The sequence below is a fragment of the Ahaetulla prasina genome, chromosome 16 (assembly GCF_028640845.1).
Source record: "Ahaetulla prasina isolate Xishuangbanna chromosome 16, ASM2864084v1, whole genome shotgun sequence".
NCBI classification, from domain to species: Eukaryota; Metazoa; Chordata; class Lepidosauria; order Squamata; family Colubridae; genus Ahaetulla; species Ahaetulla prasina.
The window spans coordinates 7,221,585-7,247,299 of NC_080554.1; the positions used below are offsets into that span (position 1 = coordinate 7,221,585).

General features: G+C 44.7%; 1 protein-coding gene across 5 annotated transcripts in view; it reads right to left on the minus strand.

Moving 5' to 3' along the window:
- Window positions 1-885: 885 nt before the first annotated feature.
- The window catches only part of TNC (tenascin C), an 80,958-nt gene continuing 56,128 nt past the window's right edge, over window positions 886-25,715 (minus strand). For 3 of the 5 annotated variants that reach the window (XM_058159705.1, XM_058159707.1, XM_058159708.1), the window contains 12 exons: window positions 23,822-24,094; window positions 21,148-21,270; window positions 20,327-20,470; window positions 16,757-16,876; window positions 15,608-15,751; window positions 15,191-15,321; window positions 12,560-12,692; window positions 10,012-10,163; window positions 8,789-8,885; window positions 6,085-6,246; window positions 3,318-3,481; window positions 886-1,899 (listed from right to left, as the gene is read on the minus strand). In XM_058159705.1, the coding sequence (XP_058015688.1) occupies window positions 1,789-1,899; window positions 3,318-3,481; window positions 6,085-6,246; window positions 8,789-8,885; window positions 10,012-10,163; window positions 12,560-12,692; window positions 15,191-15,321; window positions 15,608-15,751; window positions 16,757-16,876; window positions 20,327-20,470; window positions 21,148-21,270; window positions 23,822-24,094 (1,754 nt within the window). In that variant the 3' untranslated portion in view covers window positions 886-1,788. The remainder of the gene's footprint in view (window positions 1,900-3,317; window positions 3,482-6,084; window positions 6,247-8,788; window positions 8,886-10,011; window positions 10,164-12,559; window positions 12,693-15,190; window positions 15,322-15,607; window positions 15,752-16,756; window positions 16,877-20,326; window positions 20,471-21,147; window positions 21,271-23,821; window positions 24,095-25,715) is intronic. The other 2 variants (XM_058159709.1, XM_058159710.1) reach the window with 1 other exon arrangement.

Below are 25,715 nucleotides of genomic sequence, written 5' to 3' on the forward strand. Positions count from 1 at the left end.
AGCCATTTCATGCTGTTTCATGAGATGAATACTGGGAGACTTTAGACCTGGGCCATGCCGCTGCCTCCAAGGAAAGCTATCATTGTTTTAAAGGACCCCAAGAAACAAGAGAAGAATCCATGAACCTTTCACTCGGCTGCCCGCCTCAATTCTTTGTCCAGCTAAGCCTTGCTTTACCGCCACCCCCTGTTAAAAAATAGTGTTGGAAAGGCGGAGGAAGACAAAGTAAACTCTATAAGTTGGAAATAGTCCAACTTCTTCCAAATGGCAGTATGTAAGGGCGGGGGCCGGGGGGAAGAGAATGTCATTTTCTTCTAGTTCTTCTTCCCACCCTACCCCCTATTTCTCTTGGCTTTGTTTAGTTGGAGACAGAAAAAGAAAGAAAGAAAGAAAGAAAGAAGGAAGGAAGGAAGGAAGGAAGGAAGGAAGGAAGGAAGGAAGGAGAAAGAGGAGGGAAGGAGGGAAGGAAGGAAGGAAGGGAGAAAGGAAGAAAGAAGAAAGATGAGGGAGGGAGGACTGGGGAAGGAAGGGAGGAGAAAGGAGGGAGGGAGGACATGAGGAAAGAAGGAAGGAAGGAAGGAAGGAAGGAGAAACAGGAAGGAAGGAGGGAGAAAGGAAGGAAGAAGAAAGATGAGGGAGGGAGGAAGGGAAGGAAGGTAGGAGCCATAGTCCAAGAGAAAATTAAAGCTGCTGCTTTATGTCTGAGTGAAATCAGTGTTTTTGAATCAAAACTGACCTGCATCCATTTAATACACAAATACACACACACACACACACACACAAGCCCATAATTGCACTCCTATTCCAACCCCGGCTTTGCACAACAAGAGTACAGCCCTAGGGCAAAAAAAACCCCCAAAAAACAAAAAACCCAAACCAGAAATGTCTATAAAAGTAAACTTGTGCTTTTATTTATTAATTTAAAAAAAATTACAATCAGACACCGTCCCGTTGGGTTTCAGAAAGCATGGGCTTCTATTTTTTTATTTTATTTTTTTTACAAAATGACACAAATTTAGCTTATTATTATAATTTTCCTTCCCTCCCCCAGCGCCATTTTATATTAATAATATTAATTTTTAGGCTGAACTGTTTCCTCCTGTTCTCCCGGTACTGAGAAATGGACGGACGGACGGATAAAAGGGATGGAGACGAAGAGAGATTCCGGAGTGTGAACTACTAGTTTGGAATGGACGCAAACACACATTTTTTTTAAAAAAAATTTTGTCGTTTGTTCTGGCTGGTTTGTTAAGCGAGGAGAGAGAAACAAAAAAGAGAGGAGTCCTCCCATTCTGCAGCCTCAGCTCCTGTTTCTCTGAGCCACCCAGAAAAAGTTTCAAGTCAACAAAAGCCGTCTTGAGAGCGAGAGGAGAAAAAAAAAAAACTGTATAGAAATATGTTCCTTCCCTCCCCCGTTCCAAGATTATCTTCTTTGGTGCAAAGAAAGCCATCTATGGACAACGCAAAAAAGAAAAAAAATGCTCCACTGAGCATGCTACGTTTTGAATAAGGCTTTCCCAGCCCCAGCCCTCCCCACAAAAAAAAAAAGAAATAAAAATAGAAACCGGTCAAAAAGAGCCAATTTGGACTCTCACACAACCCAGATGCTTTGGTACATTTTCCCAACTTTGTTGCCAATTTCTCTCTCTCTCTCTTCTCAATTTTTCTTGGGGTGAGTGGGAAGAAAAGCTCTTTTTTTATTATTATTATTATTTCCCACTCTTTTGTTCTGTTTTTCTCGGTCAAAGCCAAAAAAAAAAAAGAGGGAAAAAAAAAAAGAGAGATCCTTTATGCTCTCTTCTGCCTTCCTTCCAAATTCCTAAAGTTGGAAGGCCGTAGCTTCATCTCCGCAAACGGAATGGAATGCTCGTGGCCTTTCCAATGAAACCAGTTGATTCCCTGCAAAAGACAAAAGCGGTAAGTTGAGGTCGGAGTTAGGGATGTGTCGATCAGACCAGAAGCAGGGCGGAGAGAGTAATGGGACAACTTGCCACAGCTAATTGGCCAACTCATCATGGCCAACTCATCATGGCCAACTCACCATGGACAACTCACCATGGACAACTCACCATGGACAACTCATCACGGCCAACTCACCATGGACAACTCACCATGGACAACTCGTCATGGCCAGCACATCATGGCCAACTCACCATGGCCAACTCGCCATGGCCAGCACATCATGGCCAACTCACCATGGACAACTCGCCATGGCCAACTCGCCATGGCCAGCACATCATGGCCAACTCACCATGGCCAACTCGCCATGGCCAACTTGCCATGGCCAGCACATCATGGCCAACTCGCCACGGCCAACTCACCATGACCAATTTACTATAGCCAACTTGCCTGTTGTGGTTCACCAGCAGCAGGCAGAGCTAGCAGTGGAGTCGGACAGTGAGGAGGCTGGGGAGGACCATGGGCCAGTCCTGGACTCTGGGGAAGGCCCGGATGAGGGCTCTGCATTGGAGGCAGAGATGGGGCCAGGGCCATCTGGGAGCGATGTGCAGACTCCAGAGGGGGACAGCAGAGAGGCAGAGGAACAGGAGGAGCCTGTTCCTAGTGCGTGCATGCGAAGAGCTGCCAGAAGGCAAAAGCAGCTAAAGCAAAAAGGATGACTCAGGAGTAAGGCCAGGAGATGACTGACCCCTCCTATAAGGCTTAATTGAGCAGCAACGGCTCTTGGGCTCTTTGTAGGAAAGCAACGTTGCTATATTGATTTCTAGTTGGCGTCTCTTGTTTCTGAACTTCATGGGGCTTTGCCAAGAAAAGCCTTTGGCAGGATGCCAAAGAAGACAAAGGTTTGTGATAAGGCTGAAGGACTTTTTCTGAAGGACTTTGTTTTGGAATTAATTTGGACTAAGCTGAGAATGAAGTAATTCTAAGCTGTTCTAATAAACTACGTTTGTTTAGGACTGATTGTGTCTGGTAATAACTACTTGGGACTAGGTCACAACATCGCCATGGCCAACTCACTGTGGGAAAACTCGCCACAGGACAATTTACCAATTCTATTTGATTACTTAAAATGAATAAAACTTAAGTTTAATTTTTGCCATTCACATTTCATTCTGTTCCTCGTTTTGCATCCTTTCTTTAACGATTCTTGATATTAGTGTAACTCTTGTCCCGCAGCGAGTTGTTCTGCAGAGCGAGTTGGTCATGGCAAGTTGGCTGTAGCTAGGCAGCCATGGTGAGTGATGTGCAGTCCTTGGTGGTCTCTGAGCTTGGTTGTTGTTGTTGTTGTTTTTGAAGACAATTCTAGGGGATGTCTTCGAGGCTAATGGATGCACATGGACTCATCCACGACAACTCACCTGGCTGTGACTGTTGTCTCCGTACCGACCCATAAGGTTGACTCGGTGGCAGTTTCTGTACCAGAACGCCCCTTTGTAGGATAAGGCACAATTTGTGATGGCGGAGTCATTGTCCTTGTCAAAGGTGGAGAACGCGCGTCCGTTGTGGTAACTCATGGATTCACCTGTATGATGGGAAGAGGGGAATATTTTTGACGCACAAATAAAGATAGTCATATAGTTAAGGGGATTATTATGGCTATTAGGTCATGGAGCACTGCATTTTCAGAACAAGAGACAGAAGTAGCCAGCACAGGGGTTGGCAACCCGGGGCTCTGGAGCCGTTTGTGGCTCTTTCATCCCTCTGCTGTGGCTCCCTATCACTAGTCAGCTCAACAATTGATAGGGCTTTCATTTAGGACAGGTAGAAGGAAAAGGATACCAGTTTAGGAGGAGAATCTATGGTGGGGGAACCAGACTTCTGGTCAGCAGAGGAAAAAGGATGTCATGCTAGGAGGAGACTCTATGGGAGGGGGGAGAACCAGACTTCCAGTAGGCAGAGGAAAAAGGATGTCGCGCTAGGAGGAGACTCTATGGTGGGGGAACCGGACTTCTGGTCAGCTCCAGAATTGAACGGGGGAGGGGGGGGCTTCCAGTTAGTACCTTTGTGGCTCTTTCAGTGTTTAGGGTTGTTGACCCCTGAGCTAACAGAAGAGTATATTTCTCACAGATGTTGCATTTCCCAACTAAGTAACATCATCAGTGCCAGAAGGAAATGGGATTTGCAGAGCGTAGTAGTAGTAGTAGTAGTAGTAGTAGTAGTAGTAGTAGTAGTGAGACTGTGCAGTCTTTGGTGCTTTCTAGGATGAGTTGTGTTCTCCGTGTAGAGTCGAAGAAGACTGATTGCTTGTCTGGTATATGTGCCTACCACGTGTATGTCTGTTTATAGAAGTCTTGTATATAAAAAGGGCCGTGGGTGGCTCAGGCTGTAAGAAGCCTGTTATTAAAACAAAGCTGCCTGCAATTACTGCAGGTTCTAGTCCCACCAGGTCCAAGGTTGACTCAGCCTTCCATCCTTTATAAGGTAGGTAAAATGAGGACCCAGATTGTTGGGGGGGCAATAAGTTGACTTTGTAAATATACAAATAGAATGAGACTATTGCCTTACACACTGTAAACCGCCCTGAGTCTTCGGAGAAGGGCGGGATATAAATGTAAACAAAAAAAACAAAACAAACCACTATTTGTAATGACAAAACCTCTGTGTCCTGTATTTTGCTCCTGGGTTGTCTCAAACTAGTAATCACGCTGTAAACACTCTGACGCAGACAAACATTTTATTACCCAACTAGGTAACATCATCAGTGGTAGAAGGGAATGGGGACTGTGGAGAGAAGGAGAAGAAGCGGGGAGGAGAAGGACTCTGGGATCTTCAGGGCTATCCAAGCTTGGTTGTTTTCTTGCAGATGTTTCATGACCCAATTATTTTTTTTTATTTTTTTTTAAATTTATTTACTTTCGTCAAGCATGTATTTTACGACATATACAAGTGTAAACATAATTATAAATACATATATAGGGTATGAATAAAAAGAAAACATTAGGACAGGGACAGTAGGCACGCTGGTGCGCTTACGCACGGCCCTTACAGACCTCTGAAGAATGGAGGTCCTACAGTAGACAGTCTAAGGTTAAAGTTTTGGGGATTTGGGGAAGAAACCACAGAGTCAGGTAATGCATTCCAGGCGTTGACAACTCTATTACTGAAGTCGTATTTTCGGCAGTCTAGTTTGGATCGGTTTACCACGAGTTTGTATCAGTGGCGGGATTCAGCCAGTTCGCACCACTTCAGGAGAACCAGTTGTTAACTTTTTGAGCAGTTTGGCAAACTGGATGTTGGAAGAAATCATTAGGGCAGAGAACCGGCTGTTAAATTACTTGAATCCCACCACTGGTTGGTATCTATTGTGTGCTCTTGTATTGTTTTGGTTGAAGCTGAAGTAGTCATTGACAGGTAGGACATTGTAGCAGATGATTTTATGTACTATGCTTAGGTCAGACCGAAGACAGCGAAGTTCTAAGTTGTCTAAGCCCCAAATTTCGAGTCTGGTGACATAAGATATTTTGTTGTGAGCAAAGGAGTGGAGGACTCTTCTTGTGAAATATCTCTAAAAAGGTAAAGGTTCCCCTCGCACATACGTGCTAGTCGTTGCTGACTCTAGGGGGCGGTGCTCATCTCCGTTTCAAAGCCGAAGAGCCAACGCTGTCCGAAGACATCTCCATGGTCATGTGGCCGGCATGACTCAACGCCAAAGGCACACAGAACGCTGTTCCCTTCCCACCAAAGTTGGTCCCTATTTTTTCTACTTGCATTTTTACGTGCTTTCGAAACTGCTAGGTTGGCAGAAGCTGGGACAAGTCACGGGAGCTCACCCCGTTACATGGCAGCGCTAGGGATTCGAACCGCCGAACTGCCGACCTTTCGATCGACAAGCTCAATGTCCTAGCCCCTGAGCCATCGCATCCTTTATCTCTGGACACGTTCAGTTGTATTCATGTATTCATTCACGTTCAATTGTATTCATGTCCGATATGCAGTGTGGGTTCCAGACAAATGAGCTGTCTGAGGTAATATCACCAATGCTGATGATGCACTAGTGGGATACTGAAGATGTTACCTAGTTGGGTCATGCAACGTCTGCAAGAAAACGACCAAGCTCAGAGAGCACTGAGGACCCCAAAGGAATAGCTGCCAATCCTTTTTCACAAATCAAACAGAAAGACCGACCTGCATTACCACTGTAGCCATCTACTTTTAACCGATAGCGTGTCCTGGCATCCCCCACGCTGAACTTGTTGTAGAGAGCGTACGCAGTCTCTCCGCGATCGCGCAGGTCCACCCTCAGCTCATACGGGCCTTGGGAAGTGATTTTGTGAAGTTTCTCCAGTCCTGCAAAAAAAAAAAAAAAAAAGCTGTCAATTAAATGGTTGGATTGTCTGAGGGCCATTTTTTGCATTACTTGTCTCCAACGCTAAGGGTTGTGTTTTTAAGGAAAACACACGTTTGAATTCAAACATTCGCCTGGACTACTGCAATGCTCTCTACATGGAGCTCCCCTTGAAGAGCACCCGGAGACTTCAGCTAGTTCAGAACGCGGCTGCGCGGGTTATTGAGGGAGCGTCTCGGAGCTCCCACGTAACACCTATCCTGCGCAGGCTGCACTGGCTACCTGTTGTTTTCCGGGTGCGCTTCAAGGTATTGGTTACCACCTTTAAAGCGCTCCATGGCTTAGGACCGGGCTATCTACGGGACCGTCTACTGCCGGCCTCTATCTCCCATCGTCCGGTGCATTCCCACAGAGAGGGACTCCTCAGGGTGCCGTCAGCCAAACAGTGTCGACTGGCGGCCCCCAGGGGGAGGGCCTTCTCTGTGGGGGCTCCGACCCTGTGGAACAAACTTCCCTTCGGACTTCGACAATTACCTGACCTTAGGACCTTTCGCCGCAAACTTAAAACCTATTTATTTCGTATGGCTGGACTAGCTTGATTTTTATCTTTAGATTTTAATTGAATTCAATGGGTTTTTAAATTTTTGTAATTTTATAGGGGTGTAAGTTATTTTAATACTTGGGCTAATTTAATCAGTTTTTTAAGGGTTGTTTTAACTATTGTGTATATTTGTATTTTACCTGCCTGTTCACCGCCCTGAGTCCTTCGGGAGAAGGGCGGTATACAAATTAAATTATTATTATTATTATTATTATTATTATTATTATTATTATTATTATTATTATTATTATTATTATTATTATCTGTTGGGTTTTTTTTTTTAAATGAACATTCAAAATCTGCAACAGAACGGCATGGATGAATTGCGCACAAAAAAAGTGGCATCATTTTTGTATTTAAGTGGCGGAGCGTAACAATCATATCTCTGTCCATTGACCTTTCCTGATTGAGAAAGACCAACTGAAGTTTTTTTCCCCCATGTATATGGAGCCCACCAATGATTTGGACAGCATGTATTATGGGTTCTAGTCAGTGGCGGGTTTCAAAATTTTTTACTACCGGTTCTGTGGGTGTGGCTTGGTGGGCATGGCAGGGGAAAGATAATGTAAACTCTCCATTCCCACCCCACTCCAGGGGAAGGATTTATTTATTTATTTATTTTATTTATTTATTTTATTTTGTCACAACAATATATGTAGGTATCATACAAAAGATTATATAGTATATAAACACATATAAGAGTAAATATAAGGAGGTATAAGCATATATATAGGAAGAAGAAAAGAAAAAACAATAGGACAGGAACGGTAGGCACGTTTGTGCGCTTATGCACGCCCCTTATGGTCCTCTTAGGAATGGGGTGAGGTGAATAGTAGAAAGTTTTTGGATAAAACTTTTAGGATTATGAGAAGAGACCACAGAGTCAGGTAAAGTATTCCAAGCACTGATGATTCTGTTACAGAAGTCATATTTTCTGCAATCTAGATTAAAGCGGTTGACATTAAGTTTAAATCTATTAGTTGCTCTAGTATTATTGCAATTAAAGCTGAAGTAGTCTTTAACAGGAAGGACATTACAATAGATGATTCTGTGAGTTAAGCTTAGGTCTTGTCGAAGGCGACTGGAGTTCCAAGTTTTCTAAGCCTAGGATTTCAAGTCTGGTGGGATAAGGTATTTTATTGTTTTCAGAGGAATGGAGAACTCTTCTTGTAAAACATTTCTGGACACGTTCAATTGTATTGATGTCAGAGATGTGGTGAGGGTTCCAAACAGGCGAGCTGTATTCTAGAATTGGTCTAGCAAAATCCCCATTTCCTCTCAATCAGCTGGGACTCGGGAGGCAGAGAATAGATGGGGGTGGGGCCAGTCAGAATTTTTACTACCGGTTTTCCAAACTACTCAAAATTTCCGCTACCCGTTCTCCAGAACTGGTCAGAACCTGCTGAATAACCACCTCTGGTTCTAATCTGCCCAGCCACAGGTCGGAAATGAGTGAAACTGTAATCCAAGATATCTACTCCCCACCCCACAGTCGGAAAGCCTGAGAATCACAGGTGGTGTTCACCTGGTTCAGACCGGTTTGCCCGAACCGGTAGCAGAAATTGTGGGCGGGTCTGCCCACCTGCCCTAGCTCTATGCCATCCTATTTAGGCACGTTTTTGAGGCTGGATGCATGCGCGGGAGACGTTGCATGCGAGTAAAACACAGGCACGGAAGGCCGGGCGCATGTGTAGAAGGCAGGCATACGCACGAACCGGGCGTGTGTGCATGGTAGTAACATAATGTGAAACCCACCACTACTGAGAACGTGTCTTTGGAAACATATCTGGAAGACTTTACAAAGTAAGCTTGGGAGAAGTAGTAACACCATGGCAGGAAACCATATTGGATGTTACATGCCATACAGGAGTTTGAAGTTTTGCATATTAATTTAGAAGAACCAACTGACCTTGACTGACCCAATAAACTTTGTAGCCACCTACCTAGCCAGAATTCATTGTTGGGGTCTCCGAAGCCACTCTCGTAAGTCCTCCAATTCTGGTAGAAGTTAACTTCGCCATTCTGCCTTCTCAAAAAGACCTGGGAAAATCACAATGCGATCACCGTCATTTTAGAGGATTGTAAACGGGATCTGAACAAGATGCTGGCATGTACAAGTTATTTAATCTTCTTTAATATGGGTTCTTAATAGAATAGAATAATAGAATAGAGCAGAGTGGAGTGGAGTGGAATGGAATGGAATGGAATAAGAGAAAGAATGGAATGGAATTGAGTGGAATGGAATGGAATGGAATAAGAGAAAGAATGGAATGGAATGGAGTGGAGTGGAATGGAATGGAATGGAATAAGAGAAGGAATGGAATGGAATAGGGAATAGAATGGAATGGAGATTAGATAGGAATAAAATGGGATGGAATGGAATGGAATAGAGTTGGAAGAGTCCCTGGAGGTCTTCTGGTCCAGCCCAGGGGTGAAATGATACCGGTTTGGACTGGTTCTCCTGAACCGGTAGTAAAAAATGCTACCGGTTCGGGCGAACCAGTATTGCCGACAATCAGCTGGGAGACGATCAGCGGTGACGCGCGATTGATATTAGCTAGTATCGTTGGATTTCCTGCTTTCTAGCTAATCTAAATCGCGTGGCACAGCAGATTCTGCCCCACTCGCTGTTCTACTTACCTTTGCAGACTTGCAAACGTTCCTTTTTTTTAGCGCTGCGCGGGCACGTCTCAAACATGCAGGCGTGCAAAGCGCGCGCTCAGTAGCGGTCTCACAGAACCGCTAGCAGACTTTAGAGGATTTCACCGCTGGTCCAGCCCCTTGCTCAAGCAGGTGAACCTATATTCATTTCAGACAAGTGGCCATCCAGTCTCTTCTTAAAAGCCTCCAGGGACTTTTTTGCAGGGGAAAACAGAACACCAGCACCCCCAGGGGAAATTGAGGCAAAGCACCCCAAGATGTATTGGCTGGCTTTGCCAACCCTTCGGTGATCTGAAAATCCAACCCAACCTAAACACTCTACTATATGGGTTTCCTATACAGAGAAGCTAAGGAATGGCAGGAGTAACCTCTGAGGCATGGGATAATCTTCTACCCTCTCCTGGGTTCTCCATGCACTGGTGCAAATCACCAAAACCCAACAAAAAACAAACAAAACACACCACATTGAAGAAGGGAAGAAAAAGCCGAAGAGAGAAATACGTACAATCCATCCGCCTCCGTCAGAACTCATGTCGCAGTAGACTTCAACAGGCTGTGACTGATTGCCGTAGAGATAGATGGTGTACAGTCCAGAAGCGATTTCCCCATTCAGCAGAGTTTGGGAGCAATCTTTGGGGTAAGGGTAGAGAAGCCCAGCTGCAGGGAAGGGAAGGGAAGTCAAGGCAGGTTGCAAATATGGAGACTTGCATTCCCCTCCTCCTCCTCCTCCTCTACCACCACCATCTCCTCCTCCTCCTCCTTTTTCCTTCTTCTTCCTTCGTCCTTCTTCCTCTTCCTCTTCTTCCATCTCCCTCCCTCCCTCCCTCTCCTCCTCCTTTTTCCTTCTTCTTCCTTCTTCCACTTCCTCTTCTTCCATCTCCCTCCCTCCCTCTCCACCTTTTTCCTTCTTCCTTCTTCTTCCTCTTTGTCTTCTTCCATCTCCCTCCCTCCCTCTCCACCTTTTTCCCTCTTCCTTCTTCCTTCTTCTTCCTCTTTGTCTTCTTCCATCTCCCTCCCTCCCTCTCCACCTTTTTCCTTCTTCCTTCTTCCTTCTTCTTCCTCTTTGTCTTCTTCCATCTCCCTCCCTCCCTCTCCACCTTTTTCCTTCTTCCTTCTTCCTTCTTCTTCCTCTTTGTCTTCTTCCATCTCTCTCCCTCACTCCTCCTCCTCCTGCTTTTCTTTTTCTTTCTTCTCCTCCCTCTTCCTCTTCTTCCATCTCCCTTTCTTGCTCCCTTTCCTCCTGCTTCCACTTCCACTTCTCCTTTTGATTTCTTCTTCCCAGTGGTGGGTTGCCCCCGGTTCGGACCAGTTCTATCGAACCGGTAGTAAAACCGGCAGGAGGCTCCACCCACTGACCCAAACGTCATCAAAACTCTTCTGCGCATGCGCAGATGAGCGCACATGCGCACAAGTAGAACGCACACATGTGCGGGCACGATGCGAACCAATAGTAAAGGTAACCATAACCCACCCCTGCTTCTTCCTCTTCCTCCAACTCCCTCTCCCTCCTCTTCCTCTCCCTCCTCCTCCTTTCCGTTCTCCCTCTCTCCCTCCTTCTCCTCCCTATTGACATTCTCGGTCTCTTCCCTCTCTTCACACAATCTTTGCATTACAACCATTTCTTTAAAAAAGAAAGCTAGACATGGGGGCTGCGGTTCAAACGTGTCCCTCCCGGTTATTTTAATTTCTTTGACTCTTCTCCAAGCGTCTTCTGGCCCGCTTATGAATTGGCATCGCTATGCATCGTTGTCCTTTTGCAAATCTATCATTCCAGGCCTGTGCCAATGGGGAAAATGGGAGGATTTGCTTTACATAATGTCTGCCTCTTTCTCCCACGGCCACAAAATCAGGCTCCCTGCACAACACAATACTCACAGAAAAGAAGGAATTGCGTTCTATCACACACACCCCTCATTCAGAGGCTGCCGAGACGCTTTTGAAAAGCAAATTTCATTTCAGCTCATCATTTTTGCATCATGCTTAAGACACATCTTTTCATTTGCGCAGGACTGGACTAGGATTTTAAATTTTTAATTGGGTTTTAATGGGGTTTTTATTATTCTATTGGGGTTTTAATATTCGTCCGTATGTAATAAGTTTTTTAATTGGGGTTTTAACTTGTATTTATGTATATTTTACGTGGCTGTTAACCGCCCTGAGTCCCTCGGGAGATAGGGCGGTATATAAATTTGATTAAATAAATAAATAAATAAAAAAAATAAATAATAAATAAATTTTCTAACTCCTCCCTTCCTTTTTTTTTTTTTAAAAATAAATAAATTTATCCTCCACCCACCCCAAACAGGGCCTCTGGTGGCTCAGACTGCTAAGACAGTCTGTTATTAACAGCAGCTGCCTGCAATTACTGCAGGTTCAAGTCCCACCAGGCCCAAGGTTGACTCAGCCTCCCATCCTTTATAAGGTAGGTAAAATGAGGACCCAGATTGTTGGGAGCAATAAGTTGACTTTGTATATAAATATACAAATAGGATGAAGACTATTGCTAACATAGTGTAAGCCGCCCTGAGTCTTCGGAGAAGGGCGGGATATAAATGCAAATAAAAAAAACAAAACAGAATTTCCCACTATAGATAGTCCTCGACTTCTGACCACAATTGAGCCCCAAAGTTCTGTTACTAAGTGAGACAGCTAAGTGAGTTTTGCCCTATTCTATGACCTTTTTTTGGCCACCATGGTTAAGCAAATTACGGTTATTAACTGAATCTGGCTTCCACCCCCCACTGATCCTTGCTTGTCGGAAGGTCGCAAAAAGGGATCGCGTGGCCTCCCCAGGATACGGCGACCCGTCATAAATACGAGCCGGTTGCCAAGCCTCTCAGTTTTGATCCCATGACTGCGGGGGATGCTTCCGCCAATCGTGAAAAAAAGTTGTCACAATTCTCTTTTTTTCAGCGCCGTCGTAACTCCAGACGGTCACTAAATGAAAGGTCGTAAGTCAAGGACTATCTTTCTTGGCAGCTATGCCGTTCCCCCATATCGCTGCATCGAAAAGAACGTGGATACGCCTTTCTTTGGAAGCGCTCGTCCCTTACTTGTGGTGAACGTAGTTTGGATGAAGTTGCTTTTTAAGGTGTGGAGCAGGGCCTGCAGCTTTGCTGTGTACAACGTGGAGGAACTCAAGTCCACCAAGGTGTAAGAAGTAGATTCGGGCCCCAGGACCACTTCCTGCAGGAGAAATAAAAGCAGAAGACAAAAAAAAATAAAAAATGAAGCTGGAAGCTGGTTGAATACGGTAGTGGCCAAAATTGTGGAAGCCTTTTGCGAAAAATGTATTTTCTAAAACTAGCTAACAGCACCACTTTTTTTTGTAACTAGTACTATAAAAAGGGGACGCGGTGGCTCAGGGGCTAGGACGTTGAGCTTGTCGATCGAAAGGTCAGCAGCTCGGCGGTTCGAATCCCTGGTGCTGCCGTGTAACGGGGTGAGCTCCCATTACTTGTCCCAGCTTCTGCCAACCTAGCAGTTTCGAAAGCACGTAAAAATGCAAGTAGAAAAAATAGGGACCACCTTTGGTGGGAAGGAAACAGCGTTCTGTGTGCCTTTGGCGTTGAGTCATGCCAGCCACATGACCACGGAGACGTCTTCGGACAGCTCTGGCTCTTCGGCTTTGAAACGGAGATGAGCACCGCCCCCTAGAGTTGGCAACGACTAGCACATATGTGCGAGGGGAACCTTTACCTTTACCTTAGTACTATAAAATTATATATCGATGGAAAGATAATTTAATCAAGAACGTAATGCAATAACTTTTACTAAGGGTTTGCTATTAGAAAGGGGGTTGGACTAGAAGACCTCCAAGGTCCCTTCCAACTCTGTTATTATGAACAGCAGTATAAAGAAGAAAAGTGAAACACATAGAAAAAACGAGATTACACAAAAATGATCACCATGTCAGTGAATGCTTAGTTGGGTAACCTTTAGCATGAATGACGGCCTTACAACATCTTCCCATGGATTGAACCCAAGTCTTTGAGTTCTGCAGCTGTTATAATGTGAAACCAAGATTGAAGGATGGCTTCCATTAACTGGGTTTTATTACTGGGTCACTTCTGACTAACCAGTTTCTTTTAGTCGGCTCCATAGATTTTCAATTGGGTGAAGGTCTGGGCTATTCCTAGGCCATTCCAGGAGCGGAATAGGATTATCTTGAAACTCCCCCTAAAAAGTGGTGTTATTAGTCATCAAACCTCAAAAATACACTTTTCCCAAAAGGTTTCCAACAATTTTGGCCACTGCTGTAATTTCTGTAAATTCGTGCAACAGGCTGATGAAATCAGGGCTGTAATTTTCTCCCAGGTTTACTTCGTTCCCATCCTTGGATCCAGAATGGTACTTGTCCAAAAATTTCACGTGAACGTACCGTGTCTCAAACGTCTGTGTGCTTGACCTGGTCACTAATAAACATGGCTTGTTTGGAGCTAATCAAAATACTCAGACCTGTGAAAATGACTGCACCGATTGACAAGATGGACTGTTTCCCAGAAGGTCTTGTAACTTCTTACAAGTCCTTCTAAAATAAGGATTGCTTTGGAGGTTCACAGAAAAGCAAACCCATCAGGACTAGATCCAGCGGTCCATCTCCGTTTAAAAGACGAAGGGTACTCTTTTGAAGACAGCAAAGTCCACGTTTTGGACCTCTGGCTTGAAAGAGGGGTCAAAGAGGCCATCTAGGTCCAAATTGGACAACTCTCCCTCAACAGAGGGGTAGGGATACCACATCATCGCTCTCCAGTCTACAACACAGTCTTTTCAACAGTTCCAAGAATGCGCCACACCACGGGTGGGCTTCAGAAATTTTACCAAGGGGTCCTCTGCCTGGTTGCTGGATGGGCGTGGCCATGGTGGGCATGGCCTAGTTGGTCTTCTGCACCACTGTGGGGGACGTTTTTGCCCTCCCCAGGCTCTGGAGGCTTTCCTTGAGCCTCTGGGAGGGCAAAAACGGTCTCCCCAGGCTCCGGAGGCTCTCTGGAGGCCCCAAACTGGCCCATTTCCAGCCTTCCTGAACTTCCAGTAGGCCTGTTTTTCGCCCTCTCCGAGCCTCCATGCGCGCCCTGTACTTACCTGCATCCAAAATAGGCTGCGTGGGGACTCCTGAGAGGGGCGCGGTGGGATGGGTGGGCCAGCCAGCAGTTGGATTTGGGGTTTCTTCCAACTGCACAGAATCTTAGCTAGAGGTTCTCCTGAATTCCTGCAAGCCCCCAGCAGCCCACCCCTGTTCTATATCCATTTGCACCACTCAGGTGATCCTGAGGACACAGATAAACTTTCAAGTGGCCCCAAGGACTCTCTAAAAGGATGCAAATAACCAACTGTCTGCAAGGGATATATAAATACTTCCATTCCCCACCATCCAGTCGGAGCTGAAGAAGCTTCTTGGATGAGAAGGGAAATGTCTTCAAACCCCACCCACTCACCCACCCGGAAAGTCCAGTTGCATCTTGAAAAAGCACCTTTGGGACTCTGGAGTTGAGTTTCATTACCGCTGCTGTTTTTTTTTTTTTCACAACACCATGGAAGCATCATTGTCTTCCATTTTGTCCCTTTTCTTCCCAGTCTAGCCACTGGGAAATGGACAAGTCAGGAGAAAGTTCTTTAAATGCTGCAGATAGAGCAGAGATGCTTCTGCATGTAAGAGAGGACCAATTCTGGGCCCAAACACTTACCTTGATTTTGCCATCAGCGGATTCATAGATCAGGAGGTAGCCTGTGATAGAGCCCTGGGGTGGCTTCCAAGTGAGCAGGGCTGTTTCAAACTGGACATCAGCAGCAGTCAGAGATCTGGGAGCATCAGGACCTAATATTGTGAGACAGGTTACAGGAATCAGATTAATGGAACCTCATCGGCACAAATCTAGCTGGAAACAGGTCACCAAGATCTGGCGAAGTAGAGATGATGTATCAACCACATCCTTACCGATCCCCAAGAACTAGGAATGAGACATATAATTACTTTAATAGTTCCCTGTATTGTTCCTCACCTACAGACAGAATCTTGCCAGACTAAAGCAACTGGATGAGATGTCATAATTTGATCCAACTTCAGGGATCTCAGCAAATGAGACAAAACCCAGCCAAGTTACCTGTGATGAATTTGGTAGAGAGGATCCTGCTTCTCTGAGGGCCTTTGATGGCTTGAATTGTGAGGGTGTATTCAGTAGCTGGCCGAAGGCCAACGAGATCATATTCCATGGTGTTGCCAGAAACCCTCTGAGTCACTTCTGTCTCTAAACGACCAAGAAGGAGAAACGTATGAGAAATGAGCAAAGCGTGAATTGTTCCTCTTGCTTTGCTTCTTTTAAGAGACATTCATTCATCCAACGCTTGTGGATGTTGACAAATTTCATGCTGGAATGATCTGTGGCATGGAGAGTAGAACTCTGGTGGGCTCAGTTTGGTCTATCATCTGTAGAAGATGGCGTTGGAAGGTTGGTTGGGGTTTTTTGGGGGAGAGGGAGAGAGAAGAAAAGAGGGAGGCAGGGAGAGAGAGAAAGAGGAGGGAGGGAGAGGCAGGGAGAGAGGGAGGGAGGGAGAGAGAGGAAGGGAGACAGGGAGAGAGAGGGAAAGAGGGCCCGTGGATCTGGCAGCAGATTCGGACAGTGAGGAGGTTGGGGAGGAACATGGGCCAGTCCTGGAGTCGGGAAGGCTCTGATGAAGGCTCTGCGTCAGAGGCAGAGAAGAGGCCAGGGCCATCTGACTGTTATCAGCTGCCTCCAGAGTCTGACATCAGTGAGGCAGATGAACAGCTGGAGCCTGTTCCCAGTGTGCGCATGCACAGAGTTGCCAGATGAAGGGAACAGCTAAAGAACAAGGGTCGACTTGGGAGTAAGGCCACAGGTGGACGATGAATGGCCCCTCCCAGAGGGAATGAAAGAGGAGCAAAAAGGGAGTGGAGTTTGCAGGAGACCATTAATTCATTCCTACATTCTTGGTGTCTGAAAGGTATCGGCCTGGCCACTCCCCAAGCCTGATAAAGGTCGGTAATTGTAAACTATCTTGAAAGATTGTGGGACAGGAAATACTTTTCTGGAGAGGAATTCCTTGAAAATTAAATAAAAGGGGTTTATTGGGACGAGGACTAGGCTTTGTGCTGATGGGGAAGCCTAGGTCAGAACACCTGGTCTTACGGCTGTCAAAAAATGATCTGATTGGACTTGATGCTCAATTTTCCCAGAGTGGCTGGCCAGCTTGGAATATAACTGCAGCCTTTCTCCAGAGTGATCAGAACTCACCTCCTTCTGCAATATAGGAAACCAGGTATTCGTCTACTGCGGCGAGGGCTGGTTGCCAAACAGCTAAAGCTTTGGAGTCCGTGATGTTTACCACCCTCAGTCCAGACGGACTATCCAATTCTAGAAAGAGAGGAACACCATTACAATAGACAACAACTCCCAGGTTGAGCACATAGAACATACAATAAATAAGTCCCAAAGGTTTTTTTTCAAGGGGCAACTGGACTTTCGGGTTTTTCTTTGAAGATGTTTCACTTCTCGTCCAAGAAGCTTCTTCAGTTCTACAATAATGTTTCCAATAAAGAAGACAGAAGGACCCACGTAAAGGTAAAGATTCCCCTTGCACATATATGCTAGTTGTTCCTGACTCTAGGGGGTGGTGCTCATCTTCTTTTCAAAGCCGAAGAGCCAGCGCTGTCCAAAGACTACTCTGTGGTCATGTGGCTGGCATGACTCAATGCCAAAAGCACACGGAGCACTGTTCCCTTCCCACCAAAGGTTGTCCCTATTTTTCTGCTTGCATTTTTTACGTGCTTTCGAACTGCTAGGTTGGCAGAAGCTGGGACAAGTCACGGGAGCTCACCCCGTTACGCGGCACTTGAACAGTTCAACTGCCGACCTATCGATCGACAAGCTCAGCGTCTTAGCCACTGAGCCAACTGTGTCCCTGGTGGGCTTTCTGGTTTTTCTCTGAAGATGTTTCGCTTCTCACCCAAGAAGCTTCTTCAGTTCTACAATAATAAGGTTTCCAATAAGGAAGATAGAAGGACCAACATAGTCCCTCCTAAATTTCTCTTTGGCTGCCTCAGAAGTCTATGAGGTCTGTAAGGGGTGTGCATAAGAACACAAACGTGCCTACCGTTCCTGTCCTATTGTTTCCTTTCATTATATCCAATTAATATAGTTATTACATACTTATGCTCATATATATGCACTGTCAGACTATTTACTGAATCTGCACTACTATTAATCGTTTCATAGTTCCCATCACCAATCTCTTTCCACTTATGACTGTATGACTATAACTTGTTGCTGGCAACCCTTATGATTTATATTGATATATATGACCATCAATTGTGTTGTAAATGTTGTACCTTGATGAACGTATCTTTTCTTTTATGTACACTGAGATCTTATGTACCAAAGACAAATTCCTTGTGTGTCCAATCACACTTGGCCAATAAAAAATTCTATTCTATTCTATTCTATTCTATTCTATTCTATTCTATTCTATTCTATTCTATTCTATTCTATATATGCTTATATATTATATAGTTATTTTCATGCTTATGCTTATATATACTGTTGTGACAAGTAAATAAAATAAAAAATAAAAATAAATAAGAATGTGCAGAAGTTCAAGAAGATGCAGTATATGGACATGTAGTCCAATTTTTAAAAAAAATAAAAATAAAAATAAAGGAATGTGAGAAGGGACTTTAAAAAAAACATGTTAAAACAAAGCAGCCTGGCTTATTTTCCCTTGTAAAAAAAGGCCCTTTGGCTTAAAAAAAGTTCAGACTGAACTCATCAATCTGTCTTTGCAGGACAGCTCCCCTGTTTGTCTTTCCAACCCTAAGCCATTTCTTGGAGGAAACAAAACAGAGATTGGAGAAGGTTGTGGGAAGGGTTGAACAGAAGGCCAAAATTCAGTGGCGATTTTTCATCCACGCTCCCAGCTTGGTTGGTGCTCAATCAAAGGAGCTGTCATACTTTGTTCTTTAAGGCCGGGTGAAATCTCTGTCTGGTTTCGGGCCGGAATCAGTTTGGCAAGAAGGTTGAGTTACGGCCTCCCTGTCAAGGGAACAGCTTATGGCTTAAGCTATTCCACATCTGTATTGCCGTCCGCTCTGCAAACGGATAGGAATGAAAAGTGTTGAACTGCTGACGTTTAAAGAGGGCAGAGAAGAGCAAGAAAGATGGTTAGGGGACTGGAGACTAAAACGTATGAAGAACGATTTCAGGAATTGGGTATGTCTAACTGGGGTGAAATTCAACCGGTTCAGACCGGATCGGGCGAACCGGTAGGGACGATTTGAATCGGTTTGCTCCACCTCCGGTTGGCCCGTCCCATGACTGCCTGCTTTCCGCTGACCCCTTCTGGCCGTCTCGATCCATTCAACATTAAATGCTGCAGCGGAGAGAATCTGAACTTTTCTCCCTCCATTCACAGCGGAGCTGCTGCAGCCTGTCCCTTTAAGGTACTTCGACCCCCGGGAGGGAGGGGGCCAGGGAGGGACCACAAAGGGAGCAGCAACTCCTCTGTGAATGGAGGGAGAAAAGTTCAGCTTCTCTCTGCCACAGCATTCACTATGAGCCCTTATTTATTTATTTATTTATTTCGATTTTTATACCGCCCTTCTCCCGAAGGACTCAGGGCGGTGTACAGCCAAGTAACATACACTGTATACAAATTAAAAGAAATGTAAAAGGAAACATATTATGATGTGGCCGAAAAATTTAAAACAATTTAAAATCTTAAAATATAAATAAACCCAATAAAATTTTAGTCCAGTCCCGCTTGAATAAATAGGTGCGTTTTCAGCTCACGGCGAAAAGTCCGAAGATCACCTTCTGGTGCTCATGCACACATTTTTTCTTACCGGGTTCTGTGGGCGTGGTTTGGTGTGTGTGGGGGGTGTCCTGTGACTGAGTGCACCTGGCCGTGAGTAACATCGAGTTGGCCACGCCCACTCAGTCACAGGACTCCAGCCACCAGGCCACGCCCACAGAACCCAGTAGGGAAAAAAATTGAATGTCATCACTGATGTTTAGTTTAACAAAAAGGAGTTGCCCTCTTCCTTCTCCTCTCCTCCTCCTCCTCCTCCTCCTCCTCCTCCTCCTCCTCCTCCTCCTCCTCCTCCTCCCCCCCCTCTCCACAGACCCCCTCCCTTCTAGCACTGATGATGTTACCTAGTTGGATCATAAAACATCTGCAAGAAAACATTCAAGCTCAGAGAGCACTAAGGACCCCACAGTCCTCCTTCTTCTCCTCTCTCTAAACACCACTCCCTTCTAGCATTGGTGATGTTATCTAGTTGGGTAATGAAACGTCTGCAAGAAAACCACTAAGCTCATCGAGTACCAAGGACCACTTAGTCGTTCTCCTCCTCCTCCTCCTCTTCCTCCTCCTCTCTCTAAACTCCACTCCCTTCTAGCATTGATGATGTTACCTAGTTGGATAATGAAACATTTGCAAGAAAACAACCAAGCTTAGAGAGCACGAAGGACCCCACACTCCTCCTCCACCACCACCACCTCTTCCTCCTCCTCCTCCTCTTCCTCCTCCTCTCTCTAAACCCCACTCCCTTCTAGCACTGATGATGTTACCTAATTGGATCATAAAACGTCTGCAAGAAAACATCCAAGCTCAGAGAGCACTAAGGACCCCACAGGATAAAACACACGAAGAAAGGATGCAGAAATTGCATATGTCTAATTTAATGAAAACTTAAGAGGCTCCCTCCTCCGCCTCCTCCTTTTCTTTCTTCTCCTCTCCCTCTAACTAGACCCCATTCCCTTGTAACACCGAAGATGGATAAATCATAGTAATTTCTTCCCTATATGTACCTGTAAGCAGAAAGCCAGAGACAGGGTCACTTTCTTCAAATCCTTTGATAGCCACAACATTGACGATATATTTTACGCCAGGGATCAGGTCTACTAGCTTGATTCTACTCCGGTTTCCATCCACAGTCAGAGATTTGAGATCATCTGGGATAGAGGGTGAATAAAACTGTCAGTTTGGGATTTCAAAGAGGGGTATTTTTTTAAAAAATCCTATCCTTTCAGTTGCGTGTAAACTTACATCTTTAAAAAAGGCAGAACAAAACAGAACCCAACCGGCAACATCCTTGGAAAATGCTCAAATGCATTTCCCTCAATTTACAGATACTTTCCTCTCAAGGCCTGTTAGAATAACAGGGTTGGATGCAGAGGTGGTTTTCAGCCGGTTCAAACCGGTTCGCGTGAACCGGTAGCGGCCCACCCACCCCCGGCTCTATGCCAACCTATTTAGGTAAGTTTTTGAGGCGGGGCACATGTGCGGAAGGTGCGCACAGGAGCAAAGCACATGAGCGGAAGGCCGGGAGCATGCCTGGAAGGCAGGCACGTGTGCGAACCGGATGCGTATGCACGAACCGAGCATGTGTACACACCTCAAACCGGTAGCAACATAATGCGAAATCCACCCAACGGTGAAATTAATTTTTTTTTACTACTGGTTCTGTTGGTGTGGCTTGGTGGGCATGGCAGGGGAAGGATACTGCAAAATCTCCATTCCCACCCCACTCCTGGGGGAAGGATTCTTCTCCAAACTGCACAGAATCTTAGCTAGAGGTTCTCCTGAACCCCCCCAGCAGCCCACCCCTGGCGCCAGTCCCATTACTTACCTCCAGGTTCTGGAACATAGGAAATCCGGAAACTGTCGACCCGTGTCAAGGGAGGCTTCCAACTAACCACAGCTGAACTTTCTGTTATTTCTGAGAAAGAGATTTCCTTCGGGGATCCCACTGCTATATACACAGAGTGATAGAAACAAAGAAAAGGCATTAACACACATTTTCAGTAGCTCGGTGAGCTGGGAAAAACTCACAGAGAATCTTGGGAGCAGGAGCTACAGTGAAGATTGTGTTAAATCCAGTGTTATGACTTGGAACGAAAAGCTCCATAAAAGAAAAGTCTTTTGTTTGCAAACAAATCCCTTTGACAGCCCAGCTTTGACTTTTAATAGTAAACTTTTTGGCAAGGGGAAATACCGGGGCTGAATAAACACTACAGACAAACAAATAATCTTTATTTTGGACAACGAGTAATCTCAATTCTGAGCGTTATGTCATCCCCAAGGTGTAGAGAGGCAGCTTAAATATCATAGCTGTACATTTAAAGATGCGGTTTTTAAAAAAATAATAATAATATGTTTGCTTGAAGATTCTTAGATTTCTTCTACCCTCTTTCCTAATTTGTCTGCCTCCAAATGCAAATTAAGGTTTTCTTTCAATGTCCCCCACAATGAAAGTTAGAGACAGACAGCGTCAGCAACAGAGACACAGACAGACAGACAGACGAAGAATTAAAATCCTTGATCTGGAAATATTTGCATTTCAAATGGAAGTATCTTGATTACTAAAAAAATAAAAAAAAATTGCCAGGAAGAAATAAGGTTGAAACATCTACATCCAATTTAACGAGGGGTTAAACAGGCTGTTTACTGTTAGCTTGTTTGTTTATTGTTTATGATTCTAAAGGACAAGTTGGATGTGCACAAAATGTCAACCTTTCCATAAAGTAAAGGATCCCCTTGCACATATGTGCTAGTCATTCCCGACTCTAGGGGGTGGTGCTCATCTCTGTTTCAAAGCCAAAGAGCCAGCGCTGTCCGAAGACACCTCCGTGGTCATGTGGCCGGCATGACTCAACCCCCAAGGTCCATGGAACGCTGTTCCCTTCCCACCAAAGGTGGTCCCTATTTTTCTACTTGCATTTTTTACATCCTTTCGAACTGCTAGGTTGGCAGAAGCTGGGACAAGTCATGGGAACTCACGCGGTACTAGGGATTCGAACCACTGAACTGCCGACCTTCTGATCGACAAGTTCAGCATCTTAGCCACTGAGCCACCATGTCCCTATAAAACCTTTCCATAGTCCATCTCTAAAATTACCATTACCCACCCCCTATAGGAAATAAGCTTTCCAAGCCCACCGATTTAATAACAATAAACACACTCTGGATTGGTTGGTTGTGTGGGGAGTGGATTTTCCACAAAATTATTCCACAGGGTTTTCCTAAACCGGTGATCACTTCTATGTATGCCGCTCAGCCTAGACAAGGATCCCATTTGGCGCCCATTTTTTCCCCCCGTACATCAAGAAAGAAAAGAAAACCGTATTAGAAACTTTGAAATATAGATGATTAAGAAGGGTTAGTTCGGTCAAGAGACATAAAGAGGGAGAGAGGAAGAAATAAACCCTAGGAAAAAAATGCTTACAAGAAAGCTTGGATTATTTGTCACTGTAAGCACAATACAACAGAGTCTCCAACACACAAGTCTTGTTGAAAAGATTGGGAGGTGAGCCAGAGCATCTTTGGCTACTTAAACCATAGCACACATTAAGTGAAAGTTAGAGCAGACAGTTACAAAAAGTGGATTTTCTGGGTTGGAAAACAGGACAATTTTCTCCCACAAAAAAAAGGAAGAAGTTAGATAACTGAGGGTTATACGGGAAGCATCTAAATTTGAGAGTTAAAATAAATAAAAACGAACACCCCACAATTCTATGTTTATCCTTGTATACAAGGAGCCTTATTGGAATTCATAGTTGGAATGTATTTTTATGCAACAGTAGGTGGCAGCGTTTACAAGTTTGGAGCTATGGTATGTACTCTATGCTCTTTTGTTCTCAGTAGAATTTCCTGTTTCCTGTTACAGTAAAAACAGTTGAGCAGTAAAGAACATGGTGACGGTGCTCTTTGTTTGCTCTGTGGTGCTTTATATAAATAGAATTCCTAAGAGGCCTGCAATGAGAGGTTATCTGAGGATTGTGCTCAACATTATCGCTTGGAAAAATACAAGTAGTTCTCAACTTATGACCACAATCGAGCCCAAAATTTCTGTTGCTAAATGAGGTATTTGAGTTTTGCCCGATTTTATGACCTTTCTTGCCACAGTTGTTTAAGCAAATCACCCTATTGCTAAATTAGTGACAGTTATTAAGTGAATCTGGCTTCTCCGTGGACTTTGCTCATCAGAAGGTCACAAAAGCTGTTCACATGACCTCTGGGGTACTGCAACCATCATAAATATGAACCAGCTGTTGAGCGTCCAAATTTTGATCACGTGACCACAGGGATGCTGCTGAAAAAAAAATGATTGCAAATCACTTTTTTTTTCAGCGCCATTACAGCTTTGAACAGTCACTAAACAAACTGTGGCAAGTCAAGAACTACCTGTAAACACAATAGACAAATACACACACACAAATGCAAACACAGATATGTATATAGTCATGCATGTGGCCAAACAATGTGGTTGTGTCCTTCGACAAGCCAGAGGCAGACCGAGGTACCTGTCATAGCAATCGCATTTACAGGCTGTGAACGCCGTCCGCTGGTAACTCCGTAGAGATCTACATAATATTCGGTCCCTTCTTTCAGCCCTTGGATGTCCTGAGTTCGTTGATGACCTGGCACGATCAACTCCAGAGGATCTAAAAGCCTGTTGGAATCCCTGATTTTAAGGACAAAACTGTCAAAGGCTCCTTCGTCCGCTGTCCAAGACAGACGGAAACCATTGGGGGTAGCGTCCGATACCAAAAGGTGATCTACTTCCGGTTCAGCTTCTGCAATGGCAAAGGATGGTTTGTTTGTTTTTTAATGTCCTTTTTGGGGGAAAAAAAAGAGAGAACAAGAAAGAAAAATATCCAATAGAGAATCTAGTCCAGGTTAGCTTAGGAGGTGAGCATTCCGATCGCAAGTCCACTCTGCTATTTGGAAAGTGGAGAGGAGAAGGCATTCAGTGATTAATAGAAAGATACATTCCAAACCAAAGAAGGTCACATGGCCGAGCTTCACACGATTCGAACTTGCACGAGTGTGTAAAAACCCACACTTTCCTCTACCATGCAAAATGAAACATGCTGGTAGTAGTAAGAGTGATGTTCATTTCATTCCCGAAGGGAGACATGATAGCGGTGTTCCGATATTGGAAGGGCCCCTAGGAAGACGAGGGCTTCAAACTATTTTCCCGAAGCACCTAAAGGCAGGACGACGGATGGAAACTAATCCAGGAGAGAAGCAACCTAGAACCGAGGAGAAATTTCCTGGCAGGGAGAACGATTAAGTCGTGGAACGGCTTGCCTTCAGAGGTTGTGGGCGCTCCACCACTGGAGGCTTTTAAGAAGAGACTGGGCATCTCTTTATCTGAAATGGCATAGGGTCTCCTGTTTGAGCAGGGTGTTGGACTATATGACCTCCAAGGTCCCTTCCAAGCCCTTTTTTTTCAGTGAGGTTGCAACTTCCAACGGTAACTAAATGAATGATTGTAAGTCAACCTATACTAATCACCTCTACAAGTGTGTGGAGAGTTTGATGCTTGCACTTAAGGAAGCAGTAAATTCTTATATGTGTCCTCAGCTAGGTTGCACCTCTGATCCTATAAAGCTCCATCAGGAATGAGAGTTAAACTTTGGAGGAGTGATCATGTACAGGGTTTAACTTTGAAAAAGGTTGTCAAAATACGCTGTGGGATTGAGGCTCCGTGACGAAGCATCTGAGATCCCACATTCAAGTCTTTAAGTTGCTTGCTTTGTGATAGAAGAACAGTTGAAGATCAGAGAGGTCAATGCCAAACTAGAAAAAACTGAGATGGCATGATGAAGTTTTCCAAAAGTAAATTCTTCTTTAAAAACGGGCCAGACAAGAGCTGACACCTTCTGCAACGCACAAGTAACCTGTCCTTTTGATGCTGTTCAACTTTAGATGATCGTGAGCTTGCCTTTATATTGGAAACAATGATGCTAAAGGAAGATGACACGATGATGGATCCCAAGGTTGTTTAAAAGATGGAGCCCTGAATTTTGGAAGTGCGTCCCCAAGTTTAGCCAGCTATCTAATATAACGGTAAAGAAGTTTAGGAGCTAACCTAAACATCAGCTTGATCGTTCTGGATTATATCATTTTCTTGACCTTCTTTTATAGACATTGCTTTTTCAAAGACAGAGTTGAGATATTCAACCCAAGGACTGATAAAATAAGTTTACTTTTTGGCTAGGATGACAAAGATATCTGAAAGGAACAATGGAAGAACTTGCCTTCAGATGTTGTGGATGCTCCATCACCGGAGGCTTTCAACAAGAGACTGGACAATCGTCTATCTGAAATGGTATGAGGTCTCCTGCTCAAGCAAGGGGTTGGACTAGAAGACCTCCGAAGTCCCTTCCAACTTTACTATTCTATGTTCTA